Source organism: Typopeltis vanoorti, chromosome 4 (assembly GCF_054136105.1).
Source record: "Typopeltis vanoorti isolate ZY-2024b chromosome 4, IOZ_Tvanoo_1.0, whole genome shotgun sequence".
NCBI lineage: Eukaryota > Metazoa > Arthropoda > Arachnida > Uropygi > Thelyphonidae > Typopeltis > Typopeltis vanoorti.
In genome coordinates, this window is record NC_143552.1 from 167,571,538 (window position 1) to 167,597,042 (window position 25,505).

General features: G+C 35.8%; 1 protein-coding gene across 1 annotated transcript in view; it reads left to right on the forward strand.

The window, feature by feature from the left end:
* The window catches only part of LOC150107830 (uncharacterized), a 143,910-nt gene that overhangs the window by 53,583 nt on the left and 64,822 nt on the right, over positions 1 to 25,505 (forward strand). The window contains exon 3 of the mRNA XM_090392195.1: positions 11,297 to 11,483. Within this exon, the coding sequence (XP_090248321.1) occupies positions 11,297 to 11,483 (187 nt within the window). The remainder of the gene's footprint in view (positions 1 to 11,296; positions 11,484 to 25,505) is intronic.

The following is a 25,505-nucleotide window of genomic DNA, read 5'->3' on the forward strand; positions in this document are numbered from 1 at the left end:
CTCAGCCACACTGTGTTTCAATATTATTAATATGTCATCTACATATCTCCACCAAAGTGACAGTTTAGGATTTGTAGCAAGACATCTTTTTCAAAGTTTTCCATGAATAAGTCATTACATGGAGGAGATAGAGGGCTTTCCATTGCAAGGGCAGATAGTTGTTTGTAGATTTACCCATTCCACCGGCAAAAAAAATTGAGTTGAGACTGTCTAAATAGTTGAGAGATGTCTTGAGGAAAAAGATTATCTACAAGTGCCATAATTTCATCTACAGGAATATTTGTGAACAACAATACAACATGCAGACTAGCTAGAATGTCTGTTTTCTACAAAGTGTTGAAAATTTTTGATGTAGGCATCCGTGTCTGATGGGCTCCTTTAGATTAGCCAGATGTTTAGATAACAAATAAGTAGGCGAGCTAATACCATCTATGATAGGCCGAAGAGGAATAATACGAGGGTGGTCTGAAAAGTTAATGGATTATGTATTGGGGTTCTACCAATAAACGGGAAAGTGGGACTACGATAGGAACATACGAGGGTGGTCTGAAAAGTTCTTGGCCTCAACCATAGATGGCAACACTATTGGTGTGATTTTTTTTTTTTTTCTCAGTTGGTACATCTGTCATAACCATCCATGTAAAATTGCATGGATGGTTTATGTGACCCCATCTGATGCTCCCTGTCACAACACCAAGTTTATTCTCTGAAATAGTGTGGGATCTACAGTCGTCTTTCTTGAGTTTACAAGATGAAACACCCAAGTTTCTGGGAGAAAAAATTGCTTGCCTTTTGTGGAGATGGACTACCTTGGGAGCAGGTGAAGAAAGCCTTAGAAAAAGTTCCTATGCTTGCCAAATGTAATTGAACATAGTTATTTCTTCGGGCCCCTTTTCACTGTGGAGTGCCATCTCCGTTTCCAGTGACTTACACAGGCTCTTGATTATGATAAATCAGAATGCTTTTGAAAGAATCGAAGTGTGTCACTATAACTAAGATTATATCAATTCTGTGAAAATTGTTTGGGACAGTTAATGAATTATAGATGGCAACACTATCGGAATGATTTCTTTTTTTAAGTTGGTACATCTGTCATAAGCATCCATGTGAAATTGCAAGTCATTCCATCAAGTAGTTTGTTTTATAAAGCTGTCTGAAGCAAAAGTGTTCTCTGTATCCCTTGAAATAGATAAAATTGAGTATCGTGAAATTATAAAATTCTTTGTAAAAGAAGGTTTAATGGCAAAAGAAATAAATTATTTCGAAGCTCATAAAAGTTTATGGGCACCTTCGTTTTCGATAATTAAGAAATGGGCTGCCGAGTTTAAACGTGGCCATACCAGCCTTGAAGATGATCCACTTGGAGGTCCAAAAAAGTGTAACAACACCAAAAATCATTGATCACGTGGTCAAGTGATCAAGCAAATCATCCAGTACCCATATCGTGATCAACTGATCACGATATGGTATTGGATGACTGGTGAGTCAAAGTGTATAGTTATTTCTTCGGGCCACTTTTCGCTGTGGAGTGCAATTGCCATTTCCAATGAATTACACAGGCTCTTGATTATGATTAACTCAGAATTCTTTCGAAAGAATTGAAGTGTGTAACTATAACTAAGATTATATCAATTCTGTGAAAATTGCTTATGAGGAAAGTTAATGGAATATGTATTGGGGTTCTACCAATAAACGAGAAAGTGGGACTACAATAGCAACATATAAGGTTGGTCTAAAAAGTTCTCAGCCTCGACCATAGATAGCAACACTATTGGCAAGATTTTTTTTTTCTTAGTTGGTACACCTGTCATAAACATCTATGCAAAATTGCAAGTCATTATATCAAGTAGTTTGTTTTATACAGCTGTCTCAAGCAAAAGTATTGTCTGTATCCTTTGAAATGGATAAAATTGAGTATTGTGCGGTTATAAAATTCTTTGTAAAAGAAGGTTTAATGCCAAAAGAAATTCATTCGAAGTTCATAAAGGTTTATGAATGCTCTTCTCCTTCGTTTTCGACAATTAAGAAATGGGCTGCCGAATTTAAACGTGGCCGTACCCGCCTTGAAGATGATACACGTGAAGAACGTCATCCAAAAAGTGTAAAAGTGTAACAACACCCAGAAATCATGGATCAAGTGCATGATATGGTATTGAATGACCAGTGAGTCAAAGTGCATGAAATTGCTGAGACAATAGGCATTTCAAAAGAACGTGTAAGATATGTTTTGCATGAAGAATTGCAAATGAAAAGCTTCGCAGTAGATGGGTGCCACACTTGCTCACAGCAAATCAAAAAACACACTTGCATGAAAATCTCTGAACAGTGCTTTGAGCATTTTAACAAGAATAAAACTGATTTTGTGCATCGATTTATTACTAAGGATGAGACTTGGATTCGCCATTAGACACCAGAATCCAAACAGCATTAAAACAGAGGACAAAGCCGTTTGTTCAGCACCAAAGGCGGTGCTATCAGCAGGAAAGATCATAGCATTGGTGTTTTGGGAATGTTTATTAATTATCTTGAAAAGGGGAAAACAATAACCGGGGAATATTATTCCAATCTTTTAACCAGACTGGACGAAAAAATTTGTGAGGAAAGACCTGTTTTGCAGAAGAAAAAAATCATCTTTCATAAGGACCATGCACCTGCCCACAAAGGTGTTTTGGCAATGGGAAAATTTAAGGATCTGCACTATGAATTGGAACATCCACCCTATTCCTCACATTTGGCTCCCTCTGACTTTTCTCTCTTCCCAAAACTAAAACTCTTCCTTGCTTTTAGCGTTTTTCTTCGAATCAAGAGTTGATTGCAGCTGTAGAGGGGTATTATTATTTATTCCCTTAATTGATACAAAGTCAAAACACAAATTAAACAACGTTATTTGAACAACAAATATTATTTGATACATGAAGAGCCAAAGGCTTCAATTCGGCGACATATGACTTGTTTAAGTTAAGGGATATTACATCCCATATCGTTTCTTAGCTGAATAAGAAACTCAGAGTTTCATGCCGAATATAGTAGAAACTATATAAAGTTCTGCGATTCTAAGCGTAAGCAAATACCTGGATACTGCAGCAACTGACCCTTAAGGTAGTGCAAGCTGAGGCAACTCATGTCTAAGGTGGAGCAAGCTCCGATCACTATTCTTGATATTTACCCATAATGTGAACTTAGCTCCTAGGAGCTGTATTTCTGTTCTACATAATGAGAGAAGGTCACAACCCAGACCGGTTTCAACCTTTATTGAGGTTTCATCAGTGAGTAGGCAGACCTAGTTAATATCAAGTTTGTAGCGAAAAGAACTTACAACCCTTCTATGAGTGTTGCTGAGAGGTGTCCTAATAAATTATTAGATACATGAAGAGCCAAAGGCTTCAATTCGGCAACATATGACTTGTTTAAGTTAAGGGATATTACATCCCATATCGTTTCTTAGCCGAATAAGAAACTCAGAGTTTCATGCCGAATATAATAGAAACTATATAAAACAAATACCTGGATACTGCAGCTATATTTGGCATGAAACTCTGAGTTTCTTATTCGGCTAAGAAACGATATGGGATGTAATATCCCTTAACTTAAACAACAAATATTTTTTAAACAACAATGTGACATGATGCAGAACAATTCAGATTCTACCCAAGAATCTAAGAATGGATTATTATTATTATTATTATTATTAAACAACACCTCATGGAGTCAAAGACTCATCTAGGAGGTCGTTTTATCTCACACACATCTCATCATACCACGTCTTAAACACATTCAAACTCCTTGCTGACACCACATTCTCAGGCAAGGTATTCCAATCACTCATAACTCTGCACGAAAAAAATCTGCCTCTCACTCCCCTACTCACACCCTCTTTATACAGTTTCCAGGGATGACCTCTGGTTCTCCCCTGATCTCCCACTATTCTCTGTAGAACTTCTCCACCATTGATCCTATAACAACCCCTTACCAACTTGTAGGTCTTTATCATATCGCCCCTCTTCCTTCTCTCCACTAGACTCTGCAAATTACATCTTTTCAATCTTTCCTCATTCTCGACATTCCAGAGGTCAGAAACTACCTTAGTCAGTCGCCTTTGGACCCTTTCCAACATCTCTTCATCCTTCTGAAAACCAGGTGACCAAATCTGGGCACAATAGTCCATGTGTGGCCTAATCAAAGCCATATTTTTATGGCTAGGGAGATTCTTGTTCCATTATACAATGGAACAAGAATCTCCCTACTTCTACACGTCAGTGTCCTGCGCATCATTCCCAGAAGTCTTTGTGTTGTCTTCACAATTTTGACAATGTGTCCCCTAAATTTTAGATCCTTATCCACTCTTATTTCCTCTACTTCCAACAATATATTCTCACCAAGCATAAATTCTGCATCCCATCTTTGTTTTCCAAATTTTAAAACCTTACATTTTGCAACATTGAACTCACATCCCCATTTGCTTGCCCAATCACTCGATTTATTCACGTCTTCTTGCAAGGCCACAACATCTTCACTACTCTTTATGGTTCGTCCCAACTTTGCATCATCTGCAAACAACTGAATATCTCCATCCAAATCTTCGCCAATATCATTAATATACAAGTTAAATAGTAATGGCCCTAAAACAGATCCCTGAGGCACTCCACTAGTGACTTTCCTTTTCCTGAATATTGCACCCCCATACACAACTTGTTGATACCTATCAGATAGCCAGTCTTCAATCCAATGCACTAATCTAATATCCAACCCCATCTGCTCTAGTTTGACTGTCAACTTATCATGAGGTACTCTATCAAAAGCTTTTGCGAAATCCAAGTATATTACTGTGTATCCTTCTCCTCTGTCCAAGGAAGCAGTCACTTTATTGTAATAAGTAAGTAGATTACTAAAACACGACCTCCCTTTAGCAAATCCATGCTGTCCATCAAAGATTATACCATTGTTGTCAACCCAACTCTGGATCCTAGTTCTCACAAGCTTCTCCAACAACTTAACCACAACACCTGACACACAGATAGGCGTATAGTTTGATGCTTGAGTTCGATCACCTCCTTTATGAAGTGGCAATCTTGCCCTCCTTCCACTCTTTAGGGACTTGACCGAGTGCAAGATTCGTATTAAAAAAATATGTCAAGGCAGGTGTCAACTCTCTTGCACATTCCTTCAGAATACGCGGTGATATATTATCAAGTCCCACAGCCTTATTTACATCTAGTTTACTCAACTCCCCAAACACCTCTTGCTCACTTGCAGTCAGTCTCTCCTCCCCATCATCAACTGCTCTTAATCTCTCCATGAAGTCACATTCACAAGATTGAAAGATCTTTATGAACTACTCATTAAGTATCCCCACCACAAATTCTGCAACAGCTGTCTTTATACCATTTCCTCCAATCAATGTCATCCTTCCATAATCATTCTTTCTTTTGCTGGCTACATATCGAAAGAACTCCCTAGGATTCTTTTTAGCTTCGTTAGCTAACTGCTGTTCATAACTCTCTTTAGCTACTCTCACCAACCAAGTCACCCTCCTTGCCTGGTCTTTGTAGACCTCATTAAATTGGTTACTTCCACTTCTCTTATGCTGCCTCCACAATGCCCTTTTTCTCTGTATTGCATGCTTAATCTCTTTATTCATCCATCTCACACCTACCTTATTTAACCTTCTCACCCGTGGTATACATTTAGACATTGCATCCACTAAATATTTTTTGAAAATCCCCCAAGCTGCATTGATCTCTTTTCCAGCTAACTCCTCATTCCATGCTACCCTTGCAAGCTGTCTCCTGAGCTCTTCATAATCACCCCCCTTGTATTTCCACATATACCCTTTTTTCACAGGGGTCCTTGCACTGCTGGCAACCACCCAAGTAATCACCTCATGGTCACTTTCACCAATTGGAGGATGATTTGATACCTCATTGATAATTACATCCTCCGATGAGATGACCAAATCCAAGACCCTTAATCCTCTTGTGCCCTCTGTTACATACTGTCTGAGGTAGTTATCCCTCAAAAACTCAAGAAACTCGTTTTCTTTACTTCCAGTTGCTATCTCTTCATTCCAGTCTATATTGCCATAATTAAAATCACCCATAATGATCACCCTTTTCTTATTTGCTTGGCTTATTTGACTATACATTTCACTATCACCACCATCCACATTACCAGGTCTATAACAACATCCCACCAAGTATTTGATTCTATTCACCTCTATCTCACACCATACTGCCTCAAAACCACTGGCCCCATTTCCCTGTTGTATGGACATAACTCTTTCTCTATCATCAATAGCACTCCCCTCCCTTTTTACCCCTTCTATCCTCACGAAACACATCATACCTTTCCATCTCTATTCCTGTCAGGATGTCGTCCTCATCTAACCATGTCTCACTTATTCCGACAATCTCTGGGTGCACAGACACAATTAGTGCAACCATTTCATCCGCCTTGTTTCTTATACTTCTAGCATTGGTATACAAACACAACAACTCATTTCTTGATCTACAGCTAGTTCCACTGATACCAATCACTCGATGTGATCTCTCCATGCTGGACTGGGGCCATTTCCCTTTCTGCTTCTTCATTTTAGAACCCTTTGCAATTCCATCTGTTTCCTTTTGATCCCTGATCATCCCATTACTTTCCTGCCTACACATGCTCTCACCTCCTCTTGGAGCATCCACCTTTCTCACGCTGTGTATCCCTGTCCACCCTGAGCCTCCCCGTTTCTCTGCTCCTCTTGCACACCCATTCTCTTATTTTCTATACTCATACCACTCACTTCCCCATTCATTTCCACTTCTTCAATCTCTCCTGTCTTACTCTCCTGCACTTCCACATCACTCCCCTCTCGATCTGATTCATTCTCTCTATTCACTTCTACACTTTCCAGCAGCAGTCTCTCCATGCGACTCACCCCATAACCACTCAAATGCAGTCCATCGCTCCCATACAGCTCACTTCGTCCCTCAAACTCATTCCACACATTAACAAACTGTACTCCTATCTCCTCACACATGGGAGATTTCAGCCAGAATATCATTCATAATCCTTGCTCTCCGCCTCATTTCACCACAATCATACCTAGGCAACACACTGACTACCCTTCCTGTCACACTATTCTCCTTTATCTTTCCAAGCAGTCTCCTGACATTCATTTTGACATGCTCTTTGTTCTCTCTCAAATCATTTGTACCAATTAATACAATTAACTCTTTTGCTCGTTCCCGCCTCATATTCACTGCCTCAATCACTCTACTAATTTTACTGCCTGGAAAACATTCCAAGTAATGCTGTTTTTTGTAGGTCATATGGGATAACCTTGTTGATGTTTAATTGCTGTAAATAGTTGGATAGCTTCTTTGGAATTGTGCCACCGATAACTATTGGGATAACTTTAGTGTGTTTAAGGCACAGCCTGCCAACTTCGATTGCCAGATCTCGATATTTAGTAATTTTTTCAGGTTCTTTGTTGTTATCACTGGGTATTGCGATATCAATAATCCAAACATGTCGATGTCTGATAATTGCAATGTTTGGTCTATTGTGTTCCAAATGCCGATTAGTTTGTATTTGAAAGTCCCAGAGAATTTTTGCTGTTTTTTTTTTTTTTTTTCCCCAATACTGTCTATTTTATGCTGCCACCATGTCCCATCCTTGTTAAATGCATTTTTACTTAATTTCCAGGGATGAATATTTTGCATATCTTACTGAGAACCACTACGGGGACAGGATAATGGCTCTGGAGTCCTGTTGGCATGATAAACATACTATACACTTCCCGTCTTGAATGTGTCAAATAGATCTCCTCCTGCTTATCAGTCAATAAATGCACTTCACTAAGCTTTTAATACTAAGATTTTAATACATTGCTTATTTAATACTAAGATATTTGTAGGTGGAAATGAATTTGAAGTTTGGTGTTGATGAAATTGGCAGTCTGTGTATGTGAGGAAAACACCAGGAGATCTGACAGTGTTAAGAATCCAGTGGATCAAATTCATCTCTAAGTAAATACCATATGATATACTATGAGCAGTTGTATTAAAAGCAAAATGCACATATCCAAAACATGTAATTAGATATTTTTTACTGTCACTTTATGCACTAAAAATGCAATTTGTTTAAGTATACCCAATAGTTTTCATTTGATATATATGTAAGCCAACAGCACTAATTTAGCTAGTTTTTCAAAATGTTAACTGCTCACTGTAATAGACAATGTTCTCTCTCTCTCTCTCTTTTTTATTTTATTTTTTATAAAGAGAAGGTAATTAAAAATAGCAACATTGCTATATTGGTAAATGCAGTTTTGTCTGAGAGAAAAAAAAAATGTGTAAAGGTTCAGCAAACAGTACAACTAACAAATTAGTAATTTTTTTGTATTATTTCTTCTCATGCATTCAAGAATATGTTCATTCCAGTTGAATGATATTTGCAACCATTTGTGGTAAATAAGTATACGATAACAAGCATTGCTTTGAAAGTGAAGGGATGCTCCTAGAAAGTAGACAAGGAAAAACAAATTGAAAAGTCTCAAATTGTGAAAGTAAATTTGTTTGATAAAAAAATTATTTCAAAAATTTTATTGATAATAATGATGCTATGGATACCTATTATTCCTTTTTTTATATACTTTCTGTATTAACGTACACATACATACTTGCATTGTCAATTTTTTGATGCCATGAAAGGTTTAAATTCATATCAAAATTTAAAAAATAAATAAAAGGCAGCACATGCACACTCAGAAATAACATGTGATTGAAACTTATTTTTCAGCACTAAAAACAATGTCTTTGCAATTGGCATGTTCTTTTCTTCTGTCCTTTAGGGACAGGTTGAGCCTTTTACCATTCTCTGTCCAAAGCAAGCTTTTATATGCTGTCAGCTTTGAAATTTCAATGCAGTTATAAGGGCTTTATGACATGTTAATCTTGGTTTTACCCCTGGATCTTCTACTCTCCATAGTGCTCTCATATACCAGACAAGGAAGTCTGTCCATTTGCACAGTGTGACCAAACCAGTGGAGTTGATGCTTTTTAACTGTGTTGAGAATTGTTGAATTAGGGATATTCAAATCTTGCAGGAGTTGTGCATTAGTCTTTATTTCTATCCAGTAAGTTCTGTTTTTTTGCTGAAGCATTTTATTTCAAAAACTAACAGTTTTCTCTCTGCTTCTTTTTTTAAGGTCCAAGTTTCTCTTTTGTAAAGAACTGAATTTTGTATAAGTTTTGTATAATTTTATTTTTAGAGTTTTAGGAAGGCGAAGAAAGATTAGCAAAACAAGTGTTCTCTGCCAGGTTGGCAGCAAAACCCAGAGGAAGACCAAGATATAGGTGGAGTGATATGGTACAAAGTGCCTTAGACGATAGAAATATAAGATCTGATAATGTTGGAGTCTTGACAAGTAACAGACTGATTTGGAGGAAAATTGTAGATAGGAAGTTAGTAATGATGTAATTTTTTTCATGTAGTACTATCATATCCTGTACACCCCTTGAGGGTTCATGGCAGGAATTTGATGATGATGAGTTTTAGGAATTTGTTGTTTTTCAAAATTTTATTAAATTTATTCATCAGTGACCATGCTATGAAGAGGCTGTGTTTTATTGTTGCTGTGTCATTTATATTTGAAGTCAAGTATGCTCTTAGTTAATTAAAACCATTAACTTGTTCTATGGTTTCCTGTTTAAGTGTTATCACTGGCTGTTTTTTGAAGGCATTTTAGAATAACATGATAGATGTATACAAAAAATGGAATATCTGTGAATTTTATTTTCAGACCAAAACTTTACCACATTATTATTACATTTAACATCAAAGCATGAATAGAAAATACTTCACATCGGTCTTTGTGACTTTAAAACTATTGCAGTATGGTTAATTGGAACACTTCTAATACAGTGATGGAAATTAAAAACAAATCATGTTCTCAAAAAAAATAAAAATAAATAAAATAAGGTGGCTCTGAAATTTGTAATTCAGTTATATGAGGTACTTGGTTAATTGAAGTTTGGATAATACAGAGTTCACTATACTTCTTACTCCCATTTAGTTTACATAGTGAGGATTGCTAATCAGGACTTCAGTTAGTTTTCTGTTGATAACAAGCATTGCTGAAATCATATATACATATCAAGTAATGTCTAATTTAATGATTGCTTAAAATTTCATTATAATTGAAATGTATTTTTATGCACTAAACTAACTCGAATTTGAGGATTGTGGCACACATCAGAACATTAATTGGTCATCTGTGGCAACTTGTATATTTATGTATTTCATAAAGCTTAATTTAAAAATTATTTTATATTGGAATTAATAAAATGATATAAATATATTAATGATAGAATAATAACCATTTTGATTATTATTATATTATTTTATATTATTATGATATTATTTGGTTATTATATCATTTTGGTTATTAAAGAAATAGGAAAACTTAATGTAATTAATGTGTGCCTACCAGAAAAAAAAAAAATAGAAGAAACAATAAATTCTATCTAGAATAGTATAGATCAGAGGTTCCCAAAGTGTGGGTCACGAGCTGATTTTGGGTGGGTTGTCAGATGAACAATTCAAAGTAGATTCAGTTAAAGATCACATGAGAATTACAATTTCTGTCTAGTTTCTCTCAGCTTGCAGATCTATATCAAATCAATCTTGAATTGCTTATCAATCAACTCTTGACAGCAGTCACACTTCATTATTGTGCACTGCTCAAAAATGTAGACGAGTAGACAAACAGATCAAGACATGCTCGATTGAACGAACTAGTGACAACATGTCGCGACGTACTTTGTATAGCTGCACGCTGTCGCAGGTTAAAATAACAGGTGCATTGATGGAAGTTAGTTGTGTGTAATCGCAAATACATTTTTTTTTTTTTCATTTAATAATTAGTGTGTTATGTAAATAATAAGCATTTCTCTATTATTTTTTAATATTTTCCATAGTAATGGACGAGTGGCTGATAAGAAATCTGGCAAAAACACAAGTTGCTGCATTACAAGCGAGTTGGTCACGAAAAATTACCGTTTTCAAAAGTGGGTCTTGACTCATAAAAATTTGGGAAGCCCTGGTATAGATAATTAGTATAGTAGTCGTATGATCACATTGGGAATTAATTTTTTGGTCAATCTCCAACATATTATGATATACAAATGTCAGAATGGCATAACTGATTATGTAATCAGTGTGATCTGTAAATTAAGCACATTATTAAAAATAATTTGATTAGACACTAGCTATAATAGCACTGTTTCTTTTTTTTTTTTTTTGTAAATAGGTATCAGAAGGAAAGGGACTAGATAAGCTAATTGCTCTCAGTTCTCATAGCTCTCTTTCTGTAAGGAAGCAAGCAGTTAAGATTCTTGTTAATCTTACAATACTCTCAGATATACGACCAGAACTTGGTCGTGTTGGAGCTGTAGATGTATATATTAAAGAAATTAATATGAAGTGTCATGATCCAGGTATGTTTATGTTCTTTTTCTTTTCTTTTTCCTTTTTTTTGCTGTGTATGTGCACACACACATATGAATAGGGTAGTTGCAGTTTTAATATTAATAAATGGAAGGTGTTACATTTTGTGATATAAGGCTACGTACTGTATTGGTGGAGCTGTACTTCAGGAAGTGGATGAGATTCAGGATCTTGGCATGATGGTAGACAGCGGACTGAATGATTATACTATAAATGCCTAGTAATTATATTCTTGGTTTCATCCTTTATCCAAGTGTAAGCAAACAAAGTTTGTGTGTGTCAAGTCACTTCATGGCTTGGCTTCTTGTATATAAAGACTTCACATCATTTGTCTTGGTATCCCATAATGCAACTCGTATATCCTTACCGACATGTTTAATACTATGCATTAAAGACCAGTTTCAACCTTTATTGAAGTCTCATCAGTGGGAACCAGACCCAGAATTCATACTAAGGTGGAAGTAATGCAGAAGTCATACCTCTGTATACAAGTAGACAAAAGGTGTCACACCTTATTACTAAAATACTCTGGATTAGAGATAGATGTTGAAAGTTTTTTCACTTTATTATACTATATATTGAAGTTGCCAAGAAATTATATTCTTGATTTCATCCTTTATCCAGGTGTACCAAGGCTATTGATGTGAAGTCATTAGCCTGTATATACAAGTAGCCCAGTTGTGAAGTGACTTCACGAGCAAACTTTTAACAAGTTTGGTTACACTTGGATAAAGGATGAAGCCAAGAATAAAATTTCTTGACATCTTTAATTTATAGTGGACTTAAGTTCCAAGGGCACATCGCAAGTATTGCAAAGACTGCTAATATATTCCTGCTCTGATAAAAAGTACATTGACATATAGGGAGGTGGTGGTGGTGGTGCCACTATGTAAGGCATTTGTCAGACCTACTTAGTTTTCATTGTGATGTGGAAACACTAGAGAGGGTCCAAAGATGAATGACCAAAGTGATATCAGGACTCTGGAGTGTTGGTTATGAAGAACATATGATGGAATGTGGATTACAGAGGTTAGGAGGAAAAGAGGATATATGATAGAGACCTTCAAGTTAGTTAAAGGATTCTATCAGATTAATATTGAAGGAATTGTAAAAAAAGAGTGGATGTTAAGATGGGAAGAATGAGTTGCCATCTCTGGAAGTTCTGTGAAGATATGAAGAAGGGTGTGAGGAGTCGAATTTTTTTATGTGGAGTTGTTAGTCAATGGTAAGCATTGTGAATGCTGGTTGTACATTCACAATGTCTATTGTTATGATAGACATGTTGCTAGTTGAGTGGGCCTCTGACGATGAGTCTGTTGACTCCATGGAGGTTACCAAAATAATAATAATAATATATGTACTAACTAAACTAGTGGTGCATGTAGTCCATTCTGTGTATTCAAAAACAGTTAATACTTATGTCAGGTTATGCTCTGTGATAGTAACTTTATTCCCTCCTCTGATTCTACACTGCTATGTCACATGACACAAGGGAAATGGCATTAGTAAAAAGAAACTAAAATACAGTGTTCTGCATATTGGTACCTGGAATGTAAAGTGACTCAATAGCAAAGAATTAGAATTTGCAGAAAAACTAGAAAGGTCATTATTATCAGTTTCATGATATACCTGTACATCCTCATTAAAGGTTATACAGGTTACTGTGACAGTTCTACATGATTAAGTCTACATTATTACTAATCTCCTGTCAACAATTTTCCTCCAAATTAGTCTTACCTGTTGGCACTCCATAGTCGTATCTAACATTTCAGGTCTTCTGAGGTACTTCTGACTGAATTAATCTACTTGGATCTTAGACTAACTCTCAGTCCCTGCTATCTTACCATCAAAGAATGAATTTGTTCAAATCACTTTTAGGAAATGTAATACAAATGAAATATGTTAGTGTGGCACTTGATGACAATCCCGATGTCAACGACGCTGCCCAACTTATTGTCTTCACATGTAGAATTAACGGTATTTTTTTTAGCAGTTGAAGATTTAGCTCATGTATGCAATATGCATAGGACAACTACAGGTGGAAATCTTTTTCAGAATTTTTCTTATCTTTTGATAATTTTGGATTAAATATTAAAAACCTGGTGGGAATCATGACCAACTGTTAAAAAAACATGATCGGTATAAACATTAGGCTTATAAATAGAATAACCAATGATAGAAAATGATAGATATCAGAGCTGAACTCTGATCAGAATTCACTGCATCATGCATCAATAACCTCTCTGTGGGAAAGAATTGGATCGCCAGCATGTTATGTATGTTTCAAAAGTTTCTTTCAGAAATTGAAGCTGAACACGAATATGCAATTTTACATAGTGCAATGAGATGCTTAATCATGGCAAAGTGTTATATTGTTTAACATTTCTTATTTCTTAAAACTGCATCATGAAATTGATATTTTTATGACAGAAAATAGGGACATCAATAAAACAACTATCACTATGGAGAAACACATTTATAGAGAATCTTTGCCTCTCATTATTAAAACTACTTTTTGATGAGTTTCAAAGTGGATTTGCTGATATAAGATCCCATGAAAAATATGTAAGCTTGTTTAAGAATCCATTTACTTCTGTGACTGCAAACTACAATCCTAGCTTGCAACTTGAAATTATTGATATTCAAGCGTTATCGATATTCAAACCGTGGTTCAAAAATAAGTATGTGGACTGTGAAAGTAAACTAAATAACTCGATTATCGCGATTTATAATTTGATACCAAAATTCCAATTATTGCGCTCCAAATTCGAATTATCGCGGCCACGAGATGTAGCCCACTACATATGCAACCAGTTCGAGTCGCCACTCTCCAGGTATCGCTCTCTTGTAGCGCTTCATGTTTCTCCGACGGCGCCTTCTCACCACTTTCCAGTAACTATCCGCCCTTGCCTGAATTACATGTGGATATTTATTTCTCTTGTTATTTACTCCTACAATGAATGCTAAAAGAAACAAGGATGATGTAGTCTACAACTATCAAGAAGAAACGTAGAGTGATCAGCTTAGAAGATAAGTTGCATATGATAAATAAGTATGAAGCAGGCATAACCAAAGCCAAAATTGCAAGGGAGTACGGTTTAAATGAATCAACTGTTTGCCATATTTTAGACCATGCTGCAAACTCTAGGGCTTCAATCTAGGACTAAAAGAAATTGAAAAAGGTGTTGTTCAGGACCTGCTTCAGTCACATGATAAGGAGCTGGAGGATGAAGATCTAATTGACCTCGAGAGAGAACATGCTTACGATGCTCAAATCGATGATAATGACGAACAAATTGACTTGGCACCGAAGGAATTTACTCTCAAAGAAATGGACGAAATGTTTAGAATTGCTGAAAATTTTAAAGAAAAAATCTTGAATGGCGATCCTAATCTCGAGCGATCACTGAAAGTTCGTCAGGAAATTGAAAATTCCATTCGTTGCTACCAAGTTTTATACGAAGAAAAAAGAAAGAAAAAATTCCACCAGCCACACCAATTTTTATCCAAGAAAGAATAATTGTATGTACTGTATGTGCTTATATATAAACAAAGATTAAAGAATAATCTTGTTTTTCTAAATGAACCTTAATTTTTTACTTAACACGTTTAGCACATTTCTTTTTTACTTGATATATAAAATTTAATTAATAGATTTGAAAAATCCTTGGCATTGATCACCCATTTTACATGCATTATTTATCCCGATTATTGCAGATTCAATTATTGCGGTATTTTTCATGGCAACAATAACCGCAATAATCGAAGTATTCCTGTACTTGAATTCTGCAAGCTGAAGATTTCCTATTATAAAAAAATTTCACATTTGACATCTGCAGACAGTGCATGTTCACTCTGGGCCATACCTCACTGGGTTTTTAAAAGTGAAGTCTTCTGCTAGAAGAAGTAGTAGGGTTGCAGATGCCCTTTCCACGCAAAGTTAGTACAATGACAAGCATCCATGCCCATGGTAGGATTCGAACCCGCAGCTTCTTGGCTGGAGAATGGATACACTAACCATTCAGCTAACCTAACTTGCTAATAATTTCCTGCAAATAAAAAAAATTGCTATGAAAAATGCTACTTTGTATAGGTCAAAATATGTTTTGCAAGCAGTTTTTACACATGAAATCAGATGTTTAAATGAAATAGAATAACAGATGAGTATCTTCATTCCTTATCAAGAATTGTCATTGCACAGTTTTAACCATATCTTCAACAATTATCTGAAAATATCAGCCTCAATCATTTCTTTAAATATTTTGCTCAGTAACTATTATGCATTCTATATAGTAAAAATATTCAGCTGTTTTTAATTTTAGGTGTATCATTATATTTATTTATTGATCTTTATTGAAAAGCAGTGATCCTTTTCAGGTTATAAATTTTTTATAGTGAGCATTTAAAAGCAAATGTAAGGTCTTTAAGTAATTAATATTTTTATGATTTTAATAAAAATATCTAATTACATTTTTAAAAAAAATATAATTAATTTTTATAAAAAATCTCAAAAAGAATAAATTATGGATGTAAAGTTGATGCAGATAAAACTGTTAGTTTTATCTGCATCCTTCTGTTTATGTCTGACACGATATGAAAATGTTAGATTGCTCAAGTGCAGCTTGTTAAACAAATTCAGCTGTGAATGTAGTGTATGGGAAAAAGTTGGATGCCACTAGTTAATAACAATAACAGGATACTTATAAATAATATTAGCATAATATTGAAAGTTGAGGGACATAAAAAGTAGCAAGAAAATGACTATGAAGAAGAAGGCAGCTTTAATTTTTTCTATGAAACAATTCATTGAAGCACTGACTTTAAATTTTTCAGGCAATGACAACATATACTAAAATATTAATTAAAAAACTTGAATCAATACTTTCCAATATTTCGGCAATGTTACATTGCCATCTTCTATGAACATAAAAATATGTGCATGTGCAGGCACTAACAACGAGCAAGTGAAGCTGAAGAATGAAACTGGTGTTGGTTCTAGAGTTCTAAAGGTGCCCCCTAGCGGGCTAAATTAGGTTGTCTTGGCTGATGTTCTAAGAATGCAAGCTTCCCAAATTTGGGGCAGTATCATGCATCCAAATTTGTTGAGATTTTTATTATTATTATTATTATATGATACCTCCAGGGAGTCCAAAGACTCAGTGAGGGAGAGTGTGCCAACAGCATTAAAGGATTGGTTTCCTTCTTATGAAACTAACCACGCTCAAACTTGCTTAACTTTTTGTTTGAGCCATTAGTAGCAGAGGCTCTACCAGTCAACCAACTTTTGCTTTGGGAAGTTCTTTAGAGCTGAGGCTGATTCCAGGAACAATCTTTCATATTTATATTTGCTACGGTGTAGTAAAGTGGCCTTCTTCCAGCATATTGTGTGGTGGGTATCGGAAGGTATTGATTAAAGTGTTTTAATTAATATTTTAGTATACATTGTCATTTCCTGAAACATTTAAAGTAATCGTGTACCCAACATATAAGTCTATCTACAAGCATTAAAGTACTGGACAAAAATGGACTTGTATTCAAGTACATAACACAGGGCTTCCAGAAATTTTAGGAACACTTTATTCAATTCCTGATATGTACCCTTAGGTGGATGAAGTGCATGATATTATGATATTACTACATGAAAAATTTATGTCATCATTAATTTCCTATCAACAGTTTTCCTCCAGATTAATCTGTTGCCTATGCGGATTCTGATAATTTCAGATCTTATATTTCTGTCTTCTAAGGCATTTCTTCTTGTATCATTCTGCTTAAATCTTGGTCTTCCTCTAGATTTTTTTCTTGCCATCCTGACAAAAAACACTTGTTTTGCTAATATTTCCTCTCCCATTCCTTTAGGTAATCATACCACGAGATTGGCTCTGGTCACACACACACTCCTGAATGCAAACAGTGTACAAGTTCCCTTCTAATATCTTCATTTTTGGAATGATTCTGCTACTACTGCCTTCTGTTTACTCCTCTAATTATTCTCATAATTCTTAAATGGTCTCCAATCTTTGATCAACTGCTTTATTTCCAGTGGAACTTCGATTCCATGAGTTAAATTTGGTTGAAACACTATGTATAACTAGTTAGCTAGCTTAGTGTTTTGACTAATTTAGTCTTTATTCTATATAAATTTATTCAGTTGGCTTTCTATCATACCAGCTTTAGTTATTCTGTTTTCTCTTTTCATATTTAATTTGCCATATTTACTAAAACTCTTGCCTAAATAGCTGAAATGTTTTACTTGTTTTACAGGCTCTCCATTCTGGATACAGTTGATTTTTCTAGTAGTTCTGCTTTTTATAGGCTTTGGCTTTTAATTGCTGATTTTTTTTCCAAATTTATTACAGGAGCTATTCAATTCAGTCGTGGAATGCTGCTGACTTGTACTTGATTTATTTAAGGATATAACATCCACCTAAAGCAAAGAATGGAGATTAAATTAACATCTCCAACTTAGAATCAGGTTTAATGCCACTTTCCTTCATAATGGGATTCATATAGATGATGAATAACAGTCGAAGTAATGCGCAAGTTTGTCTCACATCTGATTTACGATCAGACAATCTTCCTATACCTCCTTCAATTCTAACTGTTGATCTGCACTTCAAATATAGATTATGTATTGCTCAATAATATCTCACTTGCACTGGCCATATAACTGTAGCATTTTAAACAACATTTTAGACTTTTTTTCTTGTACCTTCTCATGTGCCTTTTCCAAATATACAAAACTTAAATACAGATCCTTGTTATATTTCTATTATATCCCATATATTTGTCTTGGAGTGAATATCTGATCCAGACAACCTCTCTTTGACCTGAATCCAGCTTATTCTTCTCCAAGCTCCCTTCCATAGTTGATTTTAGTTTTTACTGAGGTATGCTTGCATAAATCTTATCATGAATACTCAGTAGAGAAATTCCTATTTCTCTACTGAGTATTCAGTAGAGAAATAATTATAGATGTGTACTGTTATTTTAATTAAAACGTCTTATTAAAATCTTTTATTATATCTTATTTTCTCTTATTAAAATCTCCCTTTAAATTCCAGAAATCACTTAATTTGTTCATTAATGATATAGGGAAGGATCTAAAAGGAACAGTTTATTTGTTCACTGATGATGCAAAGTTGGGTAGGGCAATAGTGAATGCAGAAGATGTCAAAATCTTGCAGGACGACTTGGATAGATTGGAGTTCTGGGCTAAGGAGAATGGATGTCAATTTAATGTGACAAAATGTAAGGTTATGCATTTTGGGGTGAAAAGATAGCAGCAGTATACCACATTGGTGGAACTGTACTCCAGGAGACTGATGAGGCCAGGGACTTGGGAGTGTTGGTGAATAGGGAGATGAAGTTTAGGGGGCACATTGCAAAAGTAGCTAAATCAGCTCATCAACTCGCTTGATTGTTGAAAAATACCTTGACAAGTAGAGACAAGCAAGTTATTGTACCTCTGTACCGAGCCTTGATAAGACCTCATTTCGACTACTGTGCCCAGATTTTGTCACCGAGGTTTCTTCTTTGATGGGGAGGAGGTGGAGAGGATCCAGAGGTGAGTGACTAAGATGATAGCAGGTCTATGGAATGAACCATATGAGAACAGGTTGAAGATTTGTGGGTTGCAGAAATTAGTTGATAGGCGGAAAAGGGGAGATATGATTGAGACATTCAAATTGCTAAAGGGTTTCTATAGGATTAATTCAGAGGATATTTTTGAGATCAGGACTGGTGGTGGGAGAACTAGGGGACACCAATGGAAGCTGGGCAAGAGTGTGGTTAGCAGGGGTGTTAGAGCTGGGTTCTTTACTTTTAGAGTGGTAAATGAGTGGTATAAGCTGCCAGAGTATGTTGTGGGTGCTATGACGGTGAGTGAGTTCAAGACAAGGTATGATAGATACTGTGAGAATGTCGTATAGTTGTGTGGACATGATGTTTAGGGCCTCCATCGATGAGTCTAAGGACTCCCTGGAGTCGCCCGTAATAATAGTAATAGTAATAAACTTTCCTTCTTTACCTTGTTTTACTTGTTAAACTTGGTAATATTCAGATCAATTTTTACATAACATTCTGCAGGTTTAAGCAATAGCTATAACATTAAATACATGCTGTTTCACCTTAAATTTTACCCAGACCTTCTCTCACATATAACAAAATACTTCAAATATCAGCATAAGGCCTAAAGTCCTCAAGTATCATTAGAAAACAAGTCCCTTAATTAAATCACCGTCACAATCTTCTTATTTCTAGTTAAACAAAGGAAAGATCTTACTTTGAACAGATGTCTGGTCTTTTCTGAATGATCCCTGAAATCACTTCCTTCTTTACCATCCGACTTTAGTACTGCACTTGGATATCATCTCTGGGATTTCGTGAGATCTCCTCTTAATATCGGCGAACATTTGGATCTTGGTGGCATGAAAACTCGGCATCTAATTTCTTCTAAAACAGCTTATCTTAGTTGTGTCGGTCTTCAGCAATTTTCTATCTGTAACGGAGATCTCTGATGGCGATTACAAATTATCTCCCACGATGTTAGCAAAACTCTGCCGTAGTGTACATCGTAACTTCAGGTCGGAACCCCATGTGACCTCGAAACTTCTCGCTGACTGGGAATGGGACCGGACGAACTCGAACTCCATGAACTGTCCTGCCAGGAACCAAACTGAATTGCTGCACCGAACTCCCTTTCTCACTATCACAACCCGCTATTTATCTGGTTTCATTGACCTTGGGGTTCGCTTACGTCATTGCCCTCGGTTGTTGCATTCAGACATGAAAGCCCCGTGCACTGTTGACCCTCGAGGTTGCAGTTGCCCCTGGTCATTTGTTAATACCTTAATCTGTCTGGAATTACCGGTGACTAAGAGGTTTCTTTAGACAATTAATCTTACACTTATTTTTCTGTTCTTTTACAAAACCCTTTGAGGTGACAATATTCAGTAATATACAAAAAATATTATTTCCAAATTAAAAATATGAAAATTTCTCAATTTACCTACAAATATTTTTAGTGAATTTTGCTTACCAGTAAAATCGGTATACAAGAGGTTTTTGAATAAAGTTCCTTGAATACACGATTTTACATAGGTTTTCTACCCCCAAAAAACATTTCTTTAAGAAAATTTTTTCGACTTCCTTCCTGAAATTTTTCTGGATAGAATTTGACCACAAACTTGTTTTCTTTCTTCTTTTGTATCTCTCTCAGACCTAATTTGCACCTTATTTCATTATGCATTTTATCCTCATGATTACACCTAATTTCATTGCTATCTCTTAACGTTTTAGACCTACTTAATTCTCCATTATCTTTATTCATAAATCTTGCACAATCTGTTTAAGTGTGCAGCCTTTTGTAGCAGTTGCTAAATTCAAACACAATAAACCACTTATAGCTTTTCTAAGCATAAAAAGAAAACAGAGGAAGTTTGCATAATCAAACTGCCGATGAGGTTGTATATTAACTTCATGTTTTCTGTGCTTGTTCCGTCTTGATCTGTTATAGGAACTTCTAGATCTATTAATTATCTCAATGTAGTTTACCCCAATTGTTCTCGGACAATCCTCCCCTAAATTTTCTTCTGTAACACCTTGGTCATTTGCTAATTTTATGCTTGACTGTTCACTTTTGAAGTTGAAGATATTTCAGAATCGATCTGGTTATCTTGAGACACTTCATTAACTCTATCAGTTGGCACGGCATGTTCATTCCCTTTTCTCTGCATTCTTTCTTCACGAGATTTCTCATTTCTATTTCTACCCTTAAATTTTTTGTTTCCTCTACTAAACCGTTTATTTCCCATTAAAATTATCTCATTTCTAGAGAAGTTGCAAGAGAACTTGTACCGCTCTAGAAAGTTAGTTCCTAAAATTATCCGAATGTGTGGGCGAGATGTCCTAGTCAGGACCAACAACTCCTGCCAAACACACACATTAAACTCAGGTAAGTATAATTTTACTCTAACCCTTTTGGTTGCACAAACTTTAGATGTCATTAACTCCGATAATCTGATCGTTCTCCTTAGATTAGAAATGCCTCACCATACACGGGATTTTATTCCTTGAAAATAATCTTCTGTTATGACAGAGGCCTGGGAACCAGTATCTAACATTACGTCACAATGCGATCCTTGAATCATACCCTTAATTATCATTTTTGACCTTCCTTGTTATTCATGATTCTGTTGTCCTCTCCTCCATGGTTTACCTTCATAATTATGAGGAGTGTGCCCAAACTTCGACTCATTTCTATCATTTCTCTTGGAGGGTCTCCTGTTACTAAAACAGTTGTGAGCGATGTGTGCCCAGTCTTGTTACATTTAAAACATCTAGGAGGCTCCCCTCTGCCTTCTTGTTCATTATTTTTCTCTGAATGCGGTAGAGATACTTCGGAGGTCTTTGCTGTTACTGCCGCCAACTTCTTCATAGCAGCATCAAGAGGATCCATCATCGGCTGTTGTAGTCTTTCGACTTCTTGTCGTATTATTTCATTAGTCATCTCTGTTTGAGGTACAGTTGATTCCGAGGATTTTACTGTTACTGCCTCCAACTGATTCAGTACAGCATCAAGACGGTTCATCATTGGCTGTTGTAATCTTTTGACCTCTTGTCTTATCACCTCATTAGCCCTCTCTGTCTGAGGTATAGCTGATTTTGAAGCCTTTCTGTTACTGCCACCAGCTGCTTCAGTGCAGCATCAAGATAGTCTATTAAGGGCTGTTGTAGCCGTTCCACTTCTTGTTCAACTATAGAACGTATTTCCTCTAAATTAGTTAGCCCCACTTCTTTTGTGATGTTAGCTCTATTGTTATTCACTTGATTAACGTTGACTGACATTTCTCTTTTCCTTCACTATCTTTTTAATCTTTAGTCTTTCCTTTACATGTGCTAAATTCTTTCTCAGTTTTATTCTCGCTAGCAGAATTATTCGCCTCTTTAATCATGTTAATATAGCTGGCATTAGATGTGGGACGAATGATTCTGAGCATCTGTTCCTTCTCTTTTACAGCAAGAAAACATTCCTCAAGATTCGTGATTTTTTTTCTTATGGGCATCTCCTTCAAATGTTGTTTTACCCCTAGCCTAAATTGATGAAACACTGCCCAGTCGAGGTGAGGTTTATCCTCATTAGAGACGCTCAGACTGTTGGCAATTGTCAGTAACCTATTGTAGTACTCAGTCACATTCTCCTTATTTTTTTGAGCACATCTCTGCAATTTCCATATATTAGGGCCTAAACTTCTTACCCTGGAGAACTGGAAAATTAACGTCTCTTTAAACTTCGTGTATTCCAAGTATCCTTCAAGATTGGGGATGAATACAGGAAGCTTTTGGCCTTTCTGACCAGCTTGCTCCGTAGTAAGACAAGAAGTTGGAGGTCTGTCCATCTACCAGCTTTTCTCAATTCCTCGACGAAGCTGAAAAAAGCTAAGATGTCGTCAGTTTCCTCTCCAGAAAACTGTGGAAATACTTGTTGGGGATTAATGGTTCTAAAGAACTTAACGTCATCCATGCCTGTACTAGTGGGTAGACTCATACTTGCGAATTAATCCAAAAAAATCTTAACTTTTCACAAATTTTTTTTTTTTGATAACTGCCTGATTCTAAACCAAAACTAACTCACTTTAATTCACAAATTTGACCTATTGATTGCGTGAATTAAATCCTGTTGGCTGTGCCATTGTTAAAATATCGTTATTTTAATTAAAACGTCTTATTAAAATCTTTTATTATATCTTATTTTCTCTTATTCAAATCTCCCTTTAAATTCCTACTTTATCTCACTTAAACTTTCGTTCTTTACCTTGTTATACATCTGACTTATGGCCGCAAATAATAAAGCTCACATGTGCAAAACTTACAGAACAAAGAAATCACCTCTGGCAGGAGCCAGTCTCTTGTACTGGTGTTTATTCTCAACTGAATTTGGAAAATTTATTTAGTTTCCAGCTGCGCCACCAAATTCGTGGGTGGGAGTTGAATCTCCCTCTGAAAAATAACACACAGTAAACCACACGGAACTTTTCTCTCTTAATTCTAAGTAAATCTAGCAACTTAAATTTTCTGTTATGCAGTTGTGACAATATCTACCTTAAGGTCACAGATTTTAATTAATGAGTAGTGCATTGGAAATAGAAATCAGGCAAGTTATTTAAACAAGAAAACAATTTATTTAACATCAATGAAATGTACAATGGGTCAATTTTAAGTACTAAGAAAATTAGCTTCTATGCTTCAAATCACAACTAATGACTACGTTTACAATTTAGTTCCTCATCATAATCAATTCTAGTAAGACCATGTGTCTATAATTTTCTCTCGTTAAACTTTTTTATACTCGGATCAATTTTTACATAATATTCTGCAGGTTTAGGCAATAGCTATAACATTAAATACACGATGTTTCACCTTAAATTTTAGCCAGACCTTCTCTCACATATAACAAGATACTTCAAATATCAGCATCCTCAAGTATCACTATAAAACAAGTCCCTTAATTAAATCACCATCACAATCTTCTTATTTCTAGCTAAACAAAGGAAAGATCTTACTTTGAACGGATATCTGGTCTTTTCTGAATGATCCCTGAAATCACTTCCTTCTTTACCATCCGACTTTAGTACTGCACTTGGATATCATCTCCGGGATTTCGTGAGATCTCCTCTTAATGTCTGCAAACATTTGGATCTTGGCGACATGAAAACTCAGCATCTAATTTCTTCTAAAACAGCTTATCTTAGTTGCGTCGGTCCTCAGCAATTTTCTATCTGTAACGGAGATCTCTGATGGCGATTACAAATTATCTCCCACGATGTTAGCAAAACTCTGCTGCTGTAGCGTACATCGTAACTTCAGGTCGGAACCCCATGTGACCTCGAAACTTCTCGCTGACCGGGAATGGGACCGGACAAACTCGAACTCCACGAACTGTCCTGCCAGGAACCAAACTGAATCGCTGCACTGAACTGCCTTTCTCACCATCGCAACCCGCTATTTATCTGGCTCCAATGACCTTGGGGTTCGCTTACATCATCGATCCTTGGTACTTTGGTGGTCTACACTGCCACTCTTCCCAGTCGTTGCATTCAGACGCCCCCCCCCGGCACGAGTACTGTTGACCCTTGAGATTGCAGTTGCCCCAGGTCATTTGTTAATACCTTAATCCGTCTGGAATTACCGGTGACTAAGAGGTTTCTTTAGACACAATTAATTTTGCACTTATTTTTCTGTTCTTTTACAAAACCCTTTGAGGTGACAATATTCAGTAATATACAAAAAATATTATTTCCAAATTAAAAATATGAAAATTTCTCTATTTACTCAAGTATTTTTAGTGAATTTTGCTTACCAGTGAAATCGGTATACAAGAGGTTTTTGAATAAATTTCCTTGAATACATGATTTTACAGTACTACAAGATTACGTAAGTCATCCAGAAGTTGATCTTCTACCCTTCTGAGTGTAAAACTTTTATATCTTCATATCTGAGCATTTCTGGTCATAATTCATCTACTCCAGCTGCCTTCTCATGTTTCAGGTTTTTGATGGATTTTTCTAGCATTCATACATAACTCCTGATTGCATTCCTCTTAAATACTTTATACTGCTGTTTTATCACTTCTTGTTTCATGTAACAGTCCTTCGAAATTATTACTCCAAATATCTAAGATATTTTTATATTCAGTTTTCATATTAGTTTTCAATAGCCTCAAGAAATTCTTTCCACCTTTCTGATATTTATTTTCTATATTTATTTGCTATATTCCAAAATCTTCCTATTAATTTTGTTTAGCTAGTTTTACACAGTACTTCACTTTCTTTACATTTTTCTCTATATTCTCTCAGATCATGTGCTGATTTACTTACGAGAAACTTTCAATATCTATCTTCTTTCCTTGACTGGCTATTTAAGTTACTGAGTCCATCATGGAGTTTCTAATTTTTCTGTCTTTGCACCCAGCCTCACCACATGGCTCTCTCTCTCTAAAAAGAAATGAATGT